The sequence below is a fragment of the Trachurus japonicus genome, chromosome 8, assembly GCF_045865225.1.
Source record: "Trachurus japonicus isolate A0001 chromosome 8, Traja_1.0".
Taxonomy (NCBI): domain Eukaryota; kingdom Metazoa; phylum Chordata; class Actinopteri; order Carangiformes; family Carangidae; genus Trachurus; species Trachurus japonicus.
In genome coordinates, this window is record NC_140914.1 from 26,147,424 (window position 1) to 26,164,718 (window position 17,295).

Consider the following 17,295-nt stretch of genomic DNA (forward strand, 5'->3'; position numbering starts at 1 on the left):
GATTCAAACAGGCCAGAAATATGCACCAATCACCCACGACAATGAAATCAGTCACCTATGGCTCATCAGTGAATATACACATGCACAATTTTGTTTTTGCTAAAAGAGTGTAAGTGCTGCACAACAGCATGCTTAGACTGAGTTTAAATTTAGCCCTCTGCTGTTGGGTGTTGCCTTTAGGCCAATGAAAGGGAAGAGAAAGCAGTTGTGGGAGATATGGCAGAAAGTATTTGGCAATGTAATCGATTGCAGATGGCAGCCGTCGGGCGGCTTGTTTGGCCCACAGTGGTTCTTTGTGACGGTTAGGCCCACCATAATCCCGGCCGTTTTCGTGTGTATGAGTGTGTGCGTATGTGTGTTTATCCTGGCACCTCCAATATCACAGTGCTAAGCTCTGCAGCCCCGCAGGAATCCAGACACACAAGGGGGAGCAGAGGTTTAGTCACAGAGGGGAAACTGTATGATTGAATCAGATGGAATCAGAGAAGGAATATAAAATAATATACAAGATCTGAAGGGGATAAAAAAAAGGTTATAGGAGTGTTAAGTTCATATGACTACATCTTTAACTAGGTCACTGAAGCAGTGTCAAGTAGAGGTGAAAGAAATATTAAAACTATCTTAAGACTGGGGCGCCCCGGTGGCTCACCTGGAGGAGCGCGCACCACACAGGCTTTGTTTTAGCTGCAGCAGTGGGTTTAAAACTGAGCAGCAGCCCATCCTTGCACCTCTCTTTCCCTATCTCTCTACTCTCACTGTAATAATACAGGCAAAAAAGCCCCCCCCCCCAAAACTTAAAGGGATAGTTCAACATTTTGGCAAATTGGCCCATTGCTATAATCCCTATAGTCTTCCCAGTAGGTTTGTTTCCTTTAATTGTCAGTGTAAGCTATTTTTAGAACGGTGGAGCAGAGCCGCAAGCTGCTCAGAGCTACGCTACGGAGGGTAATGGGATTTCTTGGTTTCCCTCATCAAACTAATCAAATACACAATCAATCCAACAACTCCAAAACGCTCTGGTGGACAAGTTGTGACCTGCACATTCACCACGCTATGAGATAATAACTGAACGTTACGAGACGGAGTTGTTTTTGAGGCAAATGCAGAAACTGCTTGCCGAAAAACTGCCCCCGACGGGAACACACATGAGTGGTTTTGCACGAATTTACCTCGAAAACAACTCCACCTTGTAACGTTCCGTTATTATCTCACAGCGTGGTGAATGTGCAGGTCACAACTTGTCCACCAGAGCGTTTTGGAGTTGTTGGATTGTGTATTTGATGAGTTTGATGAGGGAAACCAAGAAATCCCATTAGCCTCCGTAGCGTAGCTCTGAGCAGCTCGCGGCTCTGCTCTGCTCTTCTAAAAATAGCTTGCACCGACAAATAATGAACCTACTGCTATGACTATAGGGATTATGGCAATGGTATCCCTTTAAAAAAATTAAGATTATAAAGTGTTCAGTTTACAGATTAAAAAATGCACATGTTATCATTAGCTCATCAAATTGAGTGACAAGAGGAACAAGCACCCAGTCACAGAGCTGCTGGCTGCCCGGTCACAGTCGGTTATAAGGTAAGGGATGTTAGCAGCAGGGCAGTCACAGTCAGTCAGGTAACTCTATCCATGGCACTGATGCCTCTGGTATCAATGCTATGCGTCTCCCATGACAACACTATCTAAGAATGAGGGCAATACATGACAGCAGCTCACACACACACAAAGCATTCTGGGTCAGGACCTGGTCTGGCAGAGTGGCTGAGAGTGTTGACTATTGACTACACATGTGTAAACAACACAACACAACACAACACAACACAACACACAGTTAAACACTGACCTGACTGATCTGTGAGCTTGGCTAATCTGGACACCGCTTCATCACTTATATAACATATGGTGAAAAAAGAAATACAATACAACGCCGTAAATCATTCATGCACAGGAGGTAGTAGGTCACATTAATTTGGTCTTAACATTTGTAGTTATTCTTTGACTTAAGCCACATGTCTGCAATTCATCAACCTGTAATATCTTTTAAAAAATGTGTCATCTGAGAATACAAAGTATGTTGAAAATCCAAGATCCAGGTTTCTTTGCATGAAACAGTCACATACGTACATATGCATGACGATGACACACAACAGCCTCCCCAGTGATCTAACTGTCCAGACTAGGTAGGAAAAATGTCTACGTGTACATGTGAGAAGGAGTGTAACTATAAATCAGAGCTGATGTGCGACCCCCAAACAGAAATATGATTTTATCCTGTATGAACTCTCCAGCTGTCTGCCATTAAAGACGCATCTGTCTGTGTGTATTTGTGTGCATGAGACAAAGTGTGTTTTGCAGTACACTCAAGCAAGCATGCTGTTTAAACAGGCTTCCCCATTTGTCTGAAAGCCATCTCTTGTACATGTACAGAGCACAGACGGTCCTTTTGAAGACCAGGGAAAAAGTCCCTGACCCTGTACACCTGTCTTGTCACTCAGAGCCCATGGGTGTGCCCTCCGCCAGCCCCTCTCTCCAGCTCTTACTGCCCCAACAAGAGGCCTCATTTCCCAGGGAAGAGCTCTGTAGCTCCAGGCCTCCTCGCCTGCACCCACACACACACACACACTCACAGAGCACCCTGGTCCCAACCCCCTTCAGTCTGCACAAAGCCCCCATTGTGAGACACAATGCTGGCCGCCCCCTCTGCCTTTCCCCTGTACCCTCTGCTCTGTTTCCCCCATAACTCTGTCCCTTCTGCCCCGTCTTGCTTTTGCCTGACTCCCTCTTTCTCTGCTTTTTAATGCTCCTTGCTGGCTTTCCTCTTTACCCTCTTCTCTTTATTCTTAAATCTCCACTTCCAATCCTGTTTATCATGTCTGTAGGGGTCTTGTGCCCGCCCTCTTTTATCCTAGCTCAACCCTTTCCCAGTATCCCCTTCAATATTAAGGCCTTCGACAGTCCCTCTTCTCCCCCCTCATGTCTCTCTCTGCGTGACCCTCCCTCTCAACTCTGTGTTCCAAGACATTTTCCACTTCTCTGACTGTTGCGTTACCTCCTATATCCCCTTCTCTGCTCTGCTGGATAAGAGACATTTCATATTGAAGAGTATCCACATCAAGAGAGGTGGAATTCATGACTTCTACTGGAAACAAAATAAAGTTGTGTTCCCAGACTACTGTGGAATATGGCACTGCAAGCGAATACCTTTACATCTGATTACTACGAGTCTTGTTTAATAGCGTCGACTTGCATATACTCCATGAGCTAATTATTTAAGTATAGAGCAGAGACCAAAAATATGCACTGAGCAACCAGTGACAACACAGCGCTGACCGATTGAAGGTGCCACTGTACTGAGGAATGCCCAGCCTGCACACACAGCAGCAATCACAGCCAAGTGAGGCTGCTCTCTCTGGCCATAAACCCACGCTGTTGCCTGTGTGAAAACAGCAAGTTCAGTTGGATTTACAGTAGAGTGCACTCCCAGCTCTAGTCGTTCTGCACCAACTGCCCATTTTTCACTTAGTGCTAACAAGTGCTCAAATATGGATCAATCATCTGAATAATTCATGAACCTCTGAATACATAATTGGTATTGATAAGTGTCCTCATTATCTTTATTATGCCTGCAGTGTGATCAGATATTAATATGAAAATCAGTTAGGTTGGGCTCGCTGACGTCATGAAACATGACAGATAAGATATTAGATACTAATACTATTTTGTACCTAGCACAAGATCACAGTGCAGACAAGACCACCATCATGATCCAACCACATTCCAGTCCACTCTGTGCATTTTTCACCTGGCGTTAACATGCAATTTTCCCCATTGAAGATAAGATATCTCTCCATACATGACAGCATGTTGATGTGTGACTGAAGGCCCACTTACCACCTGCACAACCTGTCAACATCCTTCTCCCACTAACAACCACACACCTGGAAAAGTACAACACTTGTTGAGTTTCTTGATTAAGCTGAATTTGCAGTAACACTGCTGTACAGTGGAAGTCTGCCCAATCTGAATTCCTGAGAAACAGCAGCGTGAGTCAGAAACAGGCAACTAACTAATTATATTAGCTGGAAAAAAGTAAATGAAACACATTAAAACACACAAACAAATCTAAACACATTAGACATGGAGCATTTGGAAATCTGCTGCGCACTTAGCTTTGCTGTCTGACTAGTTGAGAGCATAGACTGTATAAAGAATGGACGTAGCGTCCGTGACGTCACCCATTGGTTTGGGGGAGTCTGTTTTGTGCCGCTACTACGGGGGTTTGAGCCGCGCCATGTTGGATTCTACTTGCCATATTTGGAGCGGTGCGGCCGTTGGCCGGCCGAGAGCCCGCCCACTGGCCTCGAAGCAGCGGTCGCCGGACCTGTCACTCAACGGTTCTGCGCCCTAATTGGCCAGAACTTTAAACCTAATAACAGTAAAACGGTAGAGTTTAAAAAAAATTCACCCCCCTCAGAGTGTGTGCGGGGGTAGAAACTATCGGTTGAGACCAAAAAAATGAAATGTACCAGGCTGTAAATATGTTTTTTAAAGCTGTAAAATCGGCTATTTTAACATGGGGCTCAATTGGAGTTGCTCCCTTCTGGAGCCAGCCCCCAGCGACAGCCGAGGGGATTGCAGCTTTTTGAACCCGGAAGTGAGCTTCACTTCTCAGACCGACAACTGCCCCCTTGGTTGAGAGGTGAAATAAGAGGGAAATGGGGACACAAGGTTAAGCAATGGCCTAGCCATGGCAACCCTGGCTGTATCTTGATGCGGAGGAGTGATGTGAAGGTGGACATTCCTCACACTTGTCCCCCTGAGCTCAATGATCAAAGCAGGAGAAGGAAGGAACAAAGCAAACAGGGCCACCACAAAGCTTCCAGCAGAGCTGTGGTTTGTATTTTTCATGTTAAGTGAAAGGCGACCGAAATGCCTTCGAGGATGTGGGGAATTTTCCTCTTCAGCGTCTTCCAAGCCAGATCATTCTGGTTGAAAGAAAGAAAAAAAAAGACAGGAGAGGACTGAACAAACTGGTAAGTAAAGCGGAGAAAAGGGTGGAAATGAGAGGGGCCAGCTGGTCTAGTCACTGAGAGAAGAAAGAAAGCAATTATAAAACAGTAGGAGTTCCCAAATAGTTTGCAGTGGCTTTGGAGCATTAAAAGACACAGCTTCCCTCACCCTGAACAGGACAGTAGCCATATCAAACAGACTGAAGGAGATTCAGTCAATAACACACACACAACAGTCTCTCATTGCTGCCACTGAAAATACTGTCACTCAACAAGTGACACCTCTATTCGACATCCCAGAGGAAGGTTATTTTGGTCCCAGACACACACACACACACACACACACACACATACATAGGTATCTATGGTGACCGCACCCCTTGCTCAGGAGCCCAGCAGTGGATAACGGACTGCTGCGACCACTGTGACAACTTGACGATGACTCAGCTTGTAGAATTTAGCACAGCATGGTATGGAAAGCTGGGACAGTGATGACCTCATTCCACTGGCTGCTTTGCCCCGCCCCATGCAAGGGACAGTGGTCCGAAAGAATGAACACCGGCGACTGAGAAAAAGGGGTCAGAGAAAAGAATGGTGGCACAAAAGAGGTGTGTGTGTCCCATATGCAGACAAACGTCCCACAATAGTGACAACAGGATAGGGGTGAGGGTGTGTGTGTGATTCTTTGTGGTTGTTGTTCTAAGTAAATCTATATTTAGAGTGTGAAGCATATGCTTAGACAAAAGTGATAGAACCAGGAAGAAATTCAGGAAGTGACTTTAGCAGGTGCTGCAGTGGCCTTGTATAATAAGCATATACAGTATCTGCACTGAACAGATTCTAAGCCTGACATGAAATAGCGCAGGGTTTCCTGAACCGAACTTTGAAAATAGATGATCCACGATCTGGCTCTGCTCAGCCCAAGGCTCCAGGCAAGCTCCCAGCTGTGTGCAGAGCCAGCCTGCTGAGACCAGAGACCAGAACACAGTCTGAGGGCATGTAATAACAGGGAGCCTACGGCAACATCAGATAGTCACCCAAACTCTGGAGCTTTACAGCTGCAGCTGTGGAGGTCAACCAGACGATCAATGACCAACCATGTCACATCAAAGCTGATGCATGTTGGGACAAATAAAAAAAATAAAGAGCAGGAAAACCACTGGCTAACATGCCATTTCGAAAAAACAAAACAAAAAAACTTTTGATGTGAAACAACATTAAAAAGAAACTAAAGTGACTAACTAATGCTGTTGTTCCGCAGTTTGACAGTGATGGCACACAGCAGAGCAGAGAGGCTGTCTAAACACTGATAGACTCTGATAAAGGTTCTGCTTATCACAGCGGTTCTTCTACATCAGAGATTCAAAAACAATTAGTCAGAATCCAAAGTGGGTCACAGCCCTGTGTCTTGTGGGTCTTTACTTTGTAAACATGCCCACATGAAACAAATTTCGAAAAGGCACACACAGCAATGTGCAAACAAGTAAGAGCTTTGATACAAGTCCATTAAAACAAGTTACACAACACTTCTACGATGTATTATGCCCCATTAATCTTTTGGACTTTCTTGCCTTTGATGGTGAATGATTTTTGATGATGGACCCAGCTAACAGTAAAAAAGCTAAACATGTAAGTATTCAACAGCTGCAGCTCATGGCAAGGAGCAGTGTGTGTGTGTGTGTGTGTGTGTGTGTGTGTGTGTGTTTAGGATGACGACAGCTCTACACGATCAGTGAAGCAGGTCCAGTTAATGACAACCTGAGGACGGATGCTGGCTGAACCTGCTGTCTCTCTCTTTGCCTCTTTATATGGCTCCCAACACTCTCTGTTTCTCTCTTACTCTCTGTGTAAATCTGTGGTTTTCAAAGTGGGGGCTGGGGGCCGCCTGGGTTTGTTAGGGGGTCCTCAGCAAATTGGAGTGAAGATGAGAAAAAATGCAAACAACAAAATAAAATCATATGATTATATTTTGAGAATTATTATGAAATATAATTTATAGTAATAACATATTGAAACCTTATTTGCCATCATGATCCCTCACCCTTTCTAATTGCTTGCCAGTCAAAATATCATTCATGACATCATAAACTGTGTTGACCTGGCAGTTTGTGTCTGACATCAAGCCTCAATCTCGTTGGGTTTGCAAAAAGGGTCCCTGGCCATAAGCTGATGCTGTTTGGAGGGCCTTGGCATGGAAAAGTTTGGTAACCCCTGGTTTAGTCCATCTCTGCCACTGATATACTGAAGAGATCAAATATGGTCTATAGCAATAAAATATACTAAATCCATAAGGAAAAGCCCAGGCTTTCAGTTAAGCTGTTAAAGAATTCAGAAAGAGAAATACAGTATGTTTGTATGTTTCAAATGGAAAAATATTCCTCTTATAATGACGTCAGGATGACTTGAACTTGAACTTGTGTGCTTGAAAGAAAAGATACAGTGGTTGAAGAGCAAATAAGCTAAATAATGTTATACAGAGCCAGGATGTTACATAAGAATAGCATAAAGCATACGGTATGTAGTATGCTGCATACCACTTGCTATTGATATTAAACGCAATCTTAATGAACAACGCTACTTAACACTTAAATCCCAAATCCTTTGCCCAGCAATTTACAGTGTGAAGGGTGACGTCGACCAGCCGATTATTGCAATGTAGTTACCATACAGCTGGAAAACCTGAAAACCTGCCAGACAGTTAATCTTGAACCCCCTCTGTGAAAGCACACCTCTCAGACATAATCAGTGATGTCACATCCGCTCTGACCTTGTGACCTCTCACACACTTAACACATTTTCCTCATGTACTAATCTCCTGCACTATGCAGCCAAACCCCATGCTGCTTGCAAACGAGCTAAACTCTCTGCCAGGAGAGGCCGAAATGCAAACACAAATGCATAAAAACAACCTCAGTTTCCATCTGAGCTGCATATAACTGAATATCTACGCCACCGTGTTTCACACACAACTTTCAGACACCTGTGAGGGGCCAGAAGCAAGATAAAGGGTTATTTTAAGAAAAAAAAAGTCTGACATACCTTGAAGCATGCAGCGGTATGCTGACTCGGAGATGGCATAGATGTGTGGAGGCATCTCGTGCCGCTTCTTCCCTCTGTACATCTCAATGATGTTCTCTGAATAGATGGGCAGGTTCTTGTAGGGGTTGATGACCACGCAGAACAGGCCAGAATATGTCTGTAATTAAAAATAAAACAAACAAACATGGGAAATTAAAATGTAGTTAGGAATAAAGAGACCCTGCAGCTCAAAACCAGAATCACCATGTTCTTAAGAAATACAAAAACATAATCAATCCTGCTTAAAGCGGGCTGAATAAGCTCCCAACAGCCAGAATTCAAGGTGAATATGAACAGAATATGTAAAACATGAGATGATTGTTTTTCTTATGTTAAAAACAAGTATGTTTGTTCTGGATTTTGTAAAGCATCTGGCCTGCACTGCATCAGTGCAGCACGATTTATCATTACCCATTTTTTAGGAGCTTACATCATGAGAGTGGTGAAAGACACAGGGCAGACAGATCTGAGGGAGCAGTGACTAAATGAAACACTGAACAGACTCTCATGTCCCATGTGCCAAAAACGAAAGGCCCCAAGAATCCTAGTCAGAGAGAGATTTAAATTAAAACAATGTATGAATATTTTACAGACCCCATGCTGCAGCCAGTGGCTTGCGCTGCAAACATTTAGCCTAGTTTCTGACTTGTGGTGTTGCATTAGGCTGTGTAATTAGCCCAAAGATGTTTCCCCAGAGAGTGTGTGTGGTATGAACGCCTCTCAGCTATGCCAGGCAGCAAGGCAGCAAGGAATGAGTGAGTGAGAGGCCCTGGGTGGGGCAATGGTTCTCTCTTATTCTGCAGATGCTATAGGGGCTTTGCATTCCCCCCTATATAGACGACTAAGAGAAGGAGCTGCTTACCAGTTGTATGACTTTCATCACTGGCATGTTAGGCTAATCCTTGAGGCCTTCACAATCCCCATCTACCTCACTAGCATACAGCACATACCTGCTGGACATTAACCTTAACTACAATCACACTCATATGTAATATATTCAGACATTGCTTGCATTTTTAAGAACAAAAGAGAATACTAATTCAATGCTATAAATGGAAGTCAGTTTGGTCATTACTAATAAAACTATGACAAAGAACCACACATAGACTCAACCACCAACAAATAAATGCATATCAGATAGCGACATGTGCGTCATAGATGTTATGCAGCGGTCCGACCTATCTAACTGGAGGCCCCAGGAATCAGCAGCAGCCGGCTCCCTGCTGGCTCCAAGGTCAGAGGCATGTTTGTTTGTTCTACATACACTCTACACTGACAGCTTCTTACAAAGAACACTTGCACACAAAACAGGGGTAGAGAAAAGGAGGACATAAAACCATGACTTGTGAAATGTTTTGCGATGACATAGGCATTCTTTGCAGGAGTAGCCTCCTGCTTTGACTGCAGGCATGGCCCCAGAAGTTCATAAAAAACACATGTTCTCCACAGACTAATAAATGACTGAGCCTCTGTTTTAATGAACTTTAATTGTTTCAGGGGCTGTTTATTCTGTTGCCCCCCACACACACACCTCCGTTACAAACCATAGTAGAGTGTAGAACAAAGAATTCGATGTATAGAAAATTTAAAGGGATAGTTCAACATTTTGGCAAATTGGCCCATTGCCATAATCGCTATAGTCATAGCAGTAGGTTCATTACCTTTATTTGTCTGTGCAAGCTATTTTTAGAACGGCAGAGCAGAGCCACGAGCTGCTCAGAGCTAAGCTATGGAGGCTAATGGGATTTCTTGGTTTCCCTCATCAAACTCATCAAATACACAATCCAACAACTCCAAAACACTCTTGTGGACAAGTTGTGACCCGCACATTCACCACATTATGAGATAATAACGTAGTGTTACGAGACAGAGTCGTTTTAGAGGTAAATTCATGCAAAACTGCGGATTCGCGTTGCCCTCAGGGACAGTTTTCCAGCAAGCAGTCTCTGCATTTGCCTCGAAAACAACTCTGTCTCGTAACGTTCCATTATCATCTCGTCTGTGGTGAATGTGTAGGTCACAACTTGTCCACAAGTGTGTTGGATTGTATATTTGATGAGTTTGATGAGGGAAACCAAGAAATCCCATGAGTCTCCGTAGCGTAGCTCTAAGCAGCTCACGGCTCTGCTCCGCTGTTCTAAAAATAGCTTGCACCAACAATTAAAGGTAACTGCTATGACTACAGCGATTATGGCAATGGGCCAATTTGCCAAAATGTTGAACTATCCCTTTAAGTGATATTTTGATATCAAAGCATCAGGACACCTGCTTGATAGTTAAACCTACATCTAAGGCTGAGTGAGGCACCATGCCATGAGTGACTCAGCAGCCATAGGCTCATAAAGGGCCCCAGAGCGGAAAGAGCATACTGGAGCTGTTACATAACAGCTCAGTTAGGGCCCTCAGTCAGCACTGAGCAAATGATGCTCGGCACTGCTGATACAGAAAACAAAATGGGAGAGGGGGAGGAAAAAAGGTGTGTAAAGAGAGAGGCAGGCAGAAATGAAGAGTGGATCAATGATCCAGCTGACAGGGCTCCCTGTGGTTCAATCCAGTCGAGACGTAGGGGTGAAACAAATGCTGAACCCTGTTCTTTGCCTTACTGTAAATTGCCGACCAACCTGATGGAAGGAGAGCTCAGAGAAAGGGAGAGAGAGAGAGGGCATGCTGAAATTCAAACTCCCCACTCTCCTTTTTCGAAGCTTATGAAAAATTAATTCCCCCTTATCTCAGAGCTGGAGCAGCTATAAATAGGGGGGGTGTCTGTTCTGTTCTTTTCAGTTCCGCAACATGCAGTAGTGAAGCAGCTGGTGAGGCTGCACAGAGATACATGAACATGGACTTGAGGTTTGATGTGGCCTGTTCCAGGAAACTAAAAGGTTCAGGAGTGCATTGTTATTTTGGTGCATCATGTCTTTATACATATTCTATTTGGCTAAAAATACTTAACAGGTAGTCTCCCCCTTGAACAGAGTGTATAATTTAAAAGGTTTTATTTATCTTCATTGCTTAAAGCAGAAGTAAGTGGTCCGGTCGTTTTCGCTAATGCTGCGTTCCAGGCAGGCTTTTGAAATCGTAAATTACAGCTTCAAGTCACAACTTACGACTTTGTAGCGTTTCAGGCAACCCACTCGTGTTTCTCCGACCTGTTTTACCGGTGAAAGTCACTATAACGGCCACTCGTAACTTCCGACCGGCGAACTCGTACCAGATCGAACTGGTACGACTTCACGGTCGGAAAAATACGAGTTTCCTTGTCAGATCCTTGAACGCACCATAACAGTCCTCGTCCCTACGTCGCCACATTCATGGCGTTCCTTGGCTGCACACACAGCCCTGCATGCCGTTCTCTCTCCTCATTGGATAAAAACTGTAGGATACGATAAATGTTTTCTCCTCGGCTCAGAGCAGAGCAGAGTGACTGACAGACCCGTGTTTCAGTCCAAACACTCTATGTAAGTGATTGCTGTCGGAAGATATAACTATTTAAGACTTATATTAACACAAATATATCACTTACTTCTGCTTTAAATAGAGCTTCAATTTGACAAAAATTCTTCAAAATGAAATGAGAAACAAGAAATACTGTCTGCCTGCTTGTTTCTGTGATTCTGCTGCTTCCCAACTGTGAATTGCTGTGAAATATCCTACAGGATCAATGCTGCATCGAGACCGTGCTGCTACTGTTAGCAGAGGATACAACTATCTAAACACCACCTGCCAAATCCGCCATGTCTGGCCTCATCCAGGAAAGAGAAGGTGATATTTCCACTGTGAAATCAGATCCAGGGGGAGAGGATGCCGTGGCCTAGTAACAGCTGAGCAACACACAGGCAACAGCAGACACAACAGGCGACCCCATCTGCCACCTCTGACCAGTCAGGCAGTGTACTGACGTGGATAGGTTGTTCTCCACTGGAGAGATGGTGGAGGATACTGGGTGCAGAGGCAGCCTCAGTGCTGTTGATGTGTGAGGAGAATAGGAGGATCGTGACCATTCCCTTGACATGACACTGGTAGTTTCACAACAAAGCTGACAAATATTTCGGACTAGGCTGTTGAAATATGATCAATACACTGGGGTGAACGGTATCAAATCACACTGACAGCAGCAGGACACTCTGTGCTTCCCTCCAGCTCTAATAAGTTGGACATTTTTGCTCACTGAATTTTAAAGCAGGAAGCCCTTCATACCGCAGTCAAATAATAATGCAGTGAATAATAGTGCCTCTGTTTGGTAAGATGATGGTGACATGAAAAGCAAATAGAATATCAAAGGTTACATCGGGTGAAAATGCCCTGCAATAAGAGATTTCATGTGACTTTAATTGAAACATGATAGATCTCTCTCTCTCTCTCTACAAGCATGACTCTGCATTTTTGTATTCATTTGTATTTCTGTGCCGGTTTACCTGTTGCACTGCAGCAGACCCAGCATTAGAAAATACAGCAAGATCTAAGGGGCAGGTTTGGCTGTCAAATATCTAGCATTTGAATCACAAAAATAATTTCAAATTCCACAAAAGATAAGGTTTATAGAAATAATATCATCAGGTGAAGATGCGAGAAAGAGAGACGTCAAGTCCATGCCATTGCTGCTCAAGACCAGTGAGCCACAAGAAGAGGGAGTGTGGGAAAGGGAAAGGAGTTGGTGAAGATATGACGGACACTCGGCAGCGGCGGAGCTGAAGTGGGCGGCAGGAGACAGACAGACGGACAATCTTTTTGCCATGGAAGAATGCTGAGGCTTTCTGACAGCTGAGGCTTATCTAACGACACAAAGGCCCGCTTGTAGCCCCGCTAGAGTGGCGCAGCCCAGTGTGTATAGCGCTGTGGTTAGCCTGTGAGTCACCACCTCACAGACAGAAAGCTGCTACAATAAATGAGTTGGCCCCAGCAGAACCGACTGACTTCACACAGATGGAGCCATCAGGTGGGCAAAGGGCCATAGAAATAACCGGCGTCGGACGGGCCAATCATGTGTGGAGGGCTAAAAATGCAGTGGTAGCCTTGAGATTTGAGGCGCTGGCCAGTTATGAGTGCAATCTACAGAATAAATGAAAACTGGACCATGGTCACACATTTGCCAATATAATTGGAAAGCTGCTGGGTGATTGTGGGTAAGAGGTGTTAATGAGGAAGCTGAATAGCACCACTGACTCATCTAGTTTGGCAGGTGCTGACATTGACTGTAAAAATTCAACGTGAAGGCCATGCCACTCCATATTCACTACTAAAAGTAATTGGCATAACATGAGAAATTTTAACTGTCAACGCTTGGTCTCAGTAAAATATACAAGTCACAGCAATTATTACAGTATTTTCCATGGCCATATGTTTCTTTATCATGTTTTATTAATCTTAAGTGATGTGAGCTACGAACTGCAAAATACATGCATGTCCAGTAAAAGTCCATAAAAACATGGCCGTGGACTGGCCTTAACTTTAAGCAGACGTTGGCAGATCTATGATGCTGGACACTCTGATTCAGATATGGATGTCTTCCTAACCAGCTCAACTAAGAGCACAGCCCGGGGGAGGCATTATACTATGTCTGCAGTGGAGCTCTGGGGGGGGGGGGGGGGGTAAGTCAAACACACATTGCAAAAAGTTTAAAACAGGGGGGGATTTCTTCCTCAGAGAGCGAGAGGAACAGGAAAATTCTCTTCCTGATAGAAAACCAACACAGCCAGACACATGTTTTCAATTTCTCTTAGGCAAGGGGCAAATCAACAAGCTCCAAAACCAATGCTGAACCACGAAAAAGGAGAAACCATGACACCATGGTATGAGGGAGAAAATGAAGAAGAGCCTACGAGGGATTTGGTCGACTGAAATATCAATTCAAGGCATATGGGAGATTTCTGATAAGTTACATCCCCTTCACTAAAGCATTCAGTTCTTTCTCTAATATACGACTGAAGTGAAACACATGCTCACTTGAAAGACCGGCACTGATAAAAGGATGGATTTACATCATCCCAGAATGAGTGGTGAGCTTTTATTGTGTTTTGAGAGGTGGATAAATAACTGCACCATTTCTGCGGTGCCTGAACCCCAGCTTCTCAGGTGATAACCAACCCATATTCTATTCCTGGAAAACATGTCACTAAATGGGTCAAGATCATAACTAGAGCATCAGAGAGTGGCTTCATCTCTAGTGAAATTGGATTATGGGGACGGTGGCTTTGCTGTGATGCAGAGACCAGTACAAACTTTGGCTGGGATATATTCAGATGTGTGATATATAATTAAGAGATTCAACGAGAGAAACACTTTCCTCTACGAAGTCACATGGGTGAATTTAAACGTGCTTGTTTTGGATTACAGTCTTCACCACAAATTCAGAGCTTCCCAAAGTACTCCACAGATGGAAGGCAGTTGAAAACATTGGTCTTGTATGGGGGGAAAACTGAAAACATGTTTCCAAATTACCTGTTGCAAATAGCATCTTAAAATGACCTTATTAGCATTAAGCAAGGCTAAAAGACAAGGTGATTCCTAGTCACATCACATTTTTGGGCCAAATGTGTTTAGTTTAGCACAGTGGGACAGCAACAGAAGAGAGAGGGGTCAAGCCATCTCTGTGATCAAACAAGGCCCACCAGTTGGGGGCACAGGGCAGGACAAACAAACTGAAACCAGCAGTGTTTATGGAAGAGGCCTGCCTTCAGCTGAGGTGAGACAGGAGCCATGGGGGAAGGTAACAATCCGTAACAGAGAGCCACTTATGAGAGGTGATCCAGTAGGGGGGGAAAGTCTGGAAATGGTTAAAACACTGGAGACATCTGTCACTCATACTGTGTGGAAGTACGTGTGTCGTGTGTGGTCAGAAATCACACAGAAGAGCAAAATGTTCAATACCCTAACTATCAGATCACTTTGAGATAAAGAGAGTGTAAGAGACGGGTAGATTAAGGTTAAGACCAACATGGATACAAGCAGAAATCCAACCATTCATTTTGTAATTGTATCAGCCAGGGGTGAAATTCAATCTACAGCTGTGAGAACCAGGGGATCCATGAGTTTTAAGGTTAATCATTCCCTAGTGTGGAAAGTATAAAGTGTAACAAAAACACAGTCGCTGAGGGGTCCAAGTCTAAGTCACTCACGTATATGAGTCCAGAGTAGTAGCGGTCCTTCAGGTTGTGCAGCACAGACGCCTCGTTCAGGCAGGTGAGCTCGGCCATGTCTTCCACCTTGCTGAACTTGGGCGGGTTCATCTTCTGGATGTCATCCTTGTTGATCACAACCTTCTTACCGTTCTCGGCCAGCTCCACCAGCACCTCCTCGCCGCGCTCCTCTCGGATACTGGCCGCCTCAAAGCCATGGCGCTCCGAGGGGACCCACACCAGCTTTTTGGCTGTCCAGTCAGCCTGTGTGGCTGGGTTGTAAACCACAGCCCGGTCCACAAACAGGTAGCGCTCTGGGTCCTCTTGTCCACTCCGATGAGACATCTTTCCTGGGATTTACCAGAGCAACAAGGCCACCTGGAACAGACACAGGAGCAGGGATTGGTAACTTAAAACATTACATGCAAACATACTTCACAATATCACAAACATAATGCTTACTGCACATACAAAACCCCCTAATAACCCACCATGTATCCTCCTGTGCACTCAGTGTGTAAAACAGCTTTATTAACTGTATGACTAATCACATTAGCCTATAAACAGCCAGTGCATCATGTGTGATAGGAGGCATGAATGAGCAGCTCCACTAATGTGTAGAATAACAGAGTAATACACACAGGCAAGGATCCTATAGCTACCAGTCCAGAGGATGACTGGTGCTGAATGGGGACATGAGTTAAAAGTGGGCTGATATTTTAAACCAGGTTTCAGAGTAGCCTAAGTCTTTTTTTTCTAGGAGACTTCTCTGAATGAATGGCTCTGCGAAATAATAATGCGCATACTGCGTAGGCTCCAGCTGAGTGGCGTCGTGAATGGCTCATACCTCCCCGTCCCTCTTTCTGTTTCTTCTAGAAACCTCACTTAGAGAAAATAGTCCTCATGTAGCATCACCAAACAGTCTGCACTGGACTCAACTTATACAGCAGCTGCGACGACTGTGCACTAGTGAGTCCCCCCAAAAAGACCAAGAGAAGAGGGGAAGCAGCGGAGGGAAACTTACCGCTAAGTCCTGTTTACAAATATTAGGCACATTATATCTGTAATAAACCTGCGCGGCTGGACTAGTTTATGTAAATTTGGTAACGGGAGCGTGCCACGGTGTGGTAACGTGAATGAACACCGAGAGAAAGCTAAAGAGCGTAACGTCAATTAGGACGAAATCAGAAAACAATAAATTTAAGCGCCAGAGACTTTTTGTTTGTTTGTTTGGTCCAAAGAAAACTCACGAGCTCACCACATCTACCACTTAGCTACTCCGCGTGTTGTGAGTTTCTGTGTCTCATTAATGTTTATCATGGTGAAACAAACCGTCAGCAAGGTGAAGCAGAGGCCGTGTCACATTAAAAGGTAGCCTATCACCTTCCCCATTAACTAGGTACAACGGATAGCTGAAGTAATTTTCCAAACCGACCTCCATCATCACTATCCTGGGGGGGTTGATCCGTTGGTCCCCTCAGTTCTCGCGGTGAATGATGATAATAATAATATAATAACAGTAATAACAGTGATAAATATTAATAATAACTTACCTGGTGCAGTCAGCGAAGCAGCAGTCAGATCCTGTTCACCAAGCTGTCCGATCTCCCCCCGGTGCGACCCTGTATGTGTGCAACTAGCTGCTCCACACAATTGAAATACAGGCATGTATCGGGGCTTTGGTATGCACCACAGGCACAGTGCTGCCTCTACACTGGGGCCCCTCCTAAACCGAGCAGACTTGACCGCTGCTGCTGCTGCTGCTGCTGCTCCCGCCTACGGTGATGGACCGGACTCACATAGAAAGTGACCACGCAGATCAATACGCCACACTGCGTTACTCTCTGAGATGATTCACCTGGGGACTAGAGGACACATGTGGGGGGTCTGTGTGTGGTAGTGGTACCCGTCAGTGTCTTCTGACTCATTAGTGAACAGATGGATATAAATACTACCATTACATTCAGCCATTGTGGATGCTTCTTTTTTTTTTCTTTTTCAAATCTATCCCCCAAATATCTATGCATTGCACACACCTACTGGATGCAGGATGGACACAATTGGTCTCTCACTTTGCGGTCTTTCTCTGCCCCTCTCCA

The 17,295-nt window shown here is 44.5% G+C and overlaps 1 protein-coding gene across 4 annotated transcripts in view; it reads right to left on the reverse strand.

Moving 5' to 3' along the window:
* Window positions 1-17,248, reverse strand: part of LOC146983437 (myosin-10) — a 54,939-nt gene extending 37,691 nt beyond the window's left edge. For 2 of the 4 annotated variants that reach the window (XM_085785032.1, XM_085785030.1), the window contains exons 1-3: window positions 16,750-17,248; window positions 15,197-15,574; window positions 8,046-8,202 (exon numbers count right to left, since the gene is read on the reverse strand). In XM_085785032.1, coding sequence (XP_085641158.1) covers window positions 8,046-8,202; window positions 15,197-15,541 — 502 coding nt within the window. In that variant the 5' untranslated portion in view covers window positions 15,542-15,574; window positions 16,750-17,248. The remainder of the gene's footprint in view (window positions 1-8,045; window positions 8,203-15,196; window positions 15,575-16,749) is intronic. The other 2 variants (XM_085785033.1, XM_085785031.1) reach the window with 2 other exon arrangements.
* Between the last annotated feature and the right edge of the window lie 47 nt (window positions 17,249-17,295).